The 218-nt window shown below is 50.0% G+C and overlaps 1 protein-coding gene across 1 annotated transcript in view; it reads right to left on the reverse strand.

The window, feature by feature from the left end:
- Positions 1-136: 136 nt before the first annotated feature.
- Positions 137-218, reverse strand: part of PHALS_05491 (FOG: Transposon-encoded proteins with TYA, reverse transcriptase, integrase domains in various combinations) — a gene marked incomplete at both ends in the record, with an annotated part of 1,232 nt that continues 1,150 nt past the window's right edge. The window contains one exon of the mRNA XM_024719041.1: positions 137-218. This exon is cut by the window's right edge and continues 656 nt beyond it. Coding sequence (XP_024584379.1) covers positions 137-218 — 82 coding nt within the window.

Below are 218 nucleotides of genomic sequence, written 5' to 3' on the forward strand. Positions count from 1 at the left end.
GTACGTGACGGAGCAGCTGGATGTCGACACGGCGTTTCTAAATAGTACCTTAAGGTAGAGGTCTACATGGAAGTACCACATGGTATTGCCAACTACACCAACATGGTGTGCAAGCAGGACAAGGCGATCTACGGTCTCATACAGGCTGCGAGTGCATGTTACAAGACGATTCATGCGGTTTTCCTGGCCATGGGATTTCAAAGTAGCGGAGCGGATCA

The sequence above is a fragment of the Plasmopara halstedii genome (assembly GCF_900000015.1).
Source record: "Plasmopara halstedii genome assembly, contig: Scaffold_2904, whole genome shotgun sequence".
NCBI lineage: Eukaryota > Oomycota > Peronosporomycetes > Peronosporales > Peronosporaceae > Plasmopara > Plasmopara halstedii.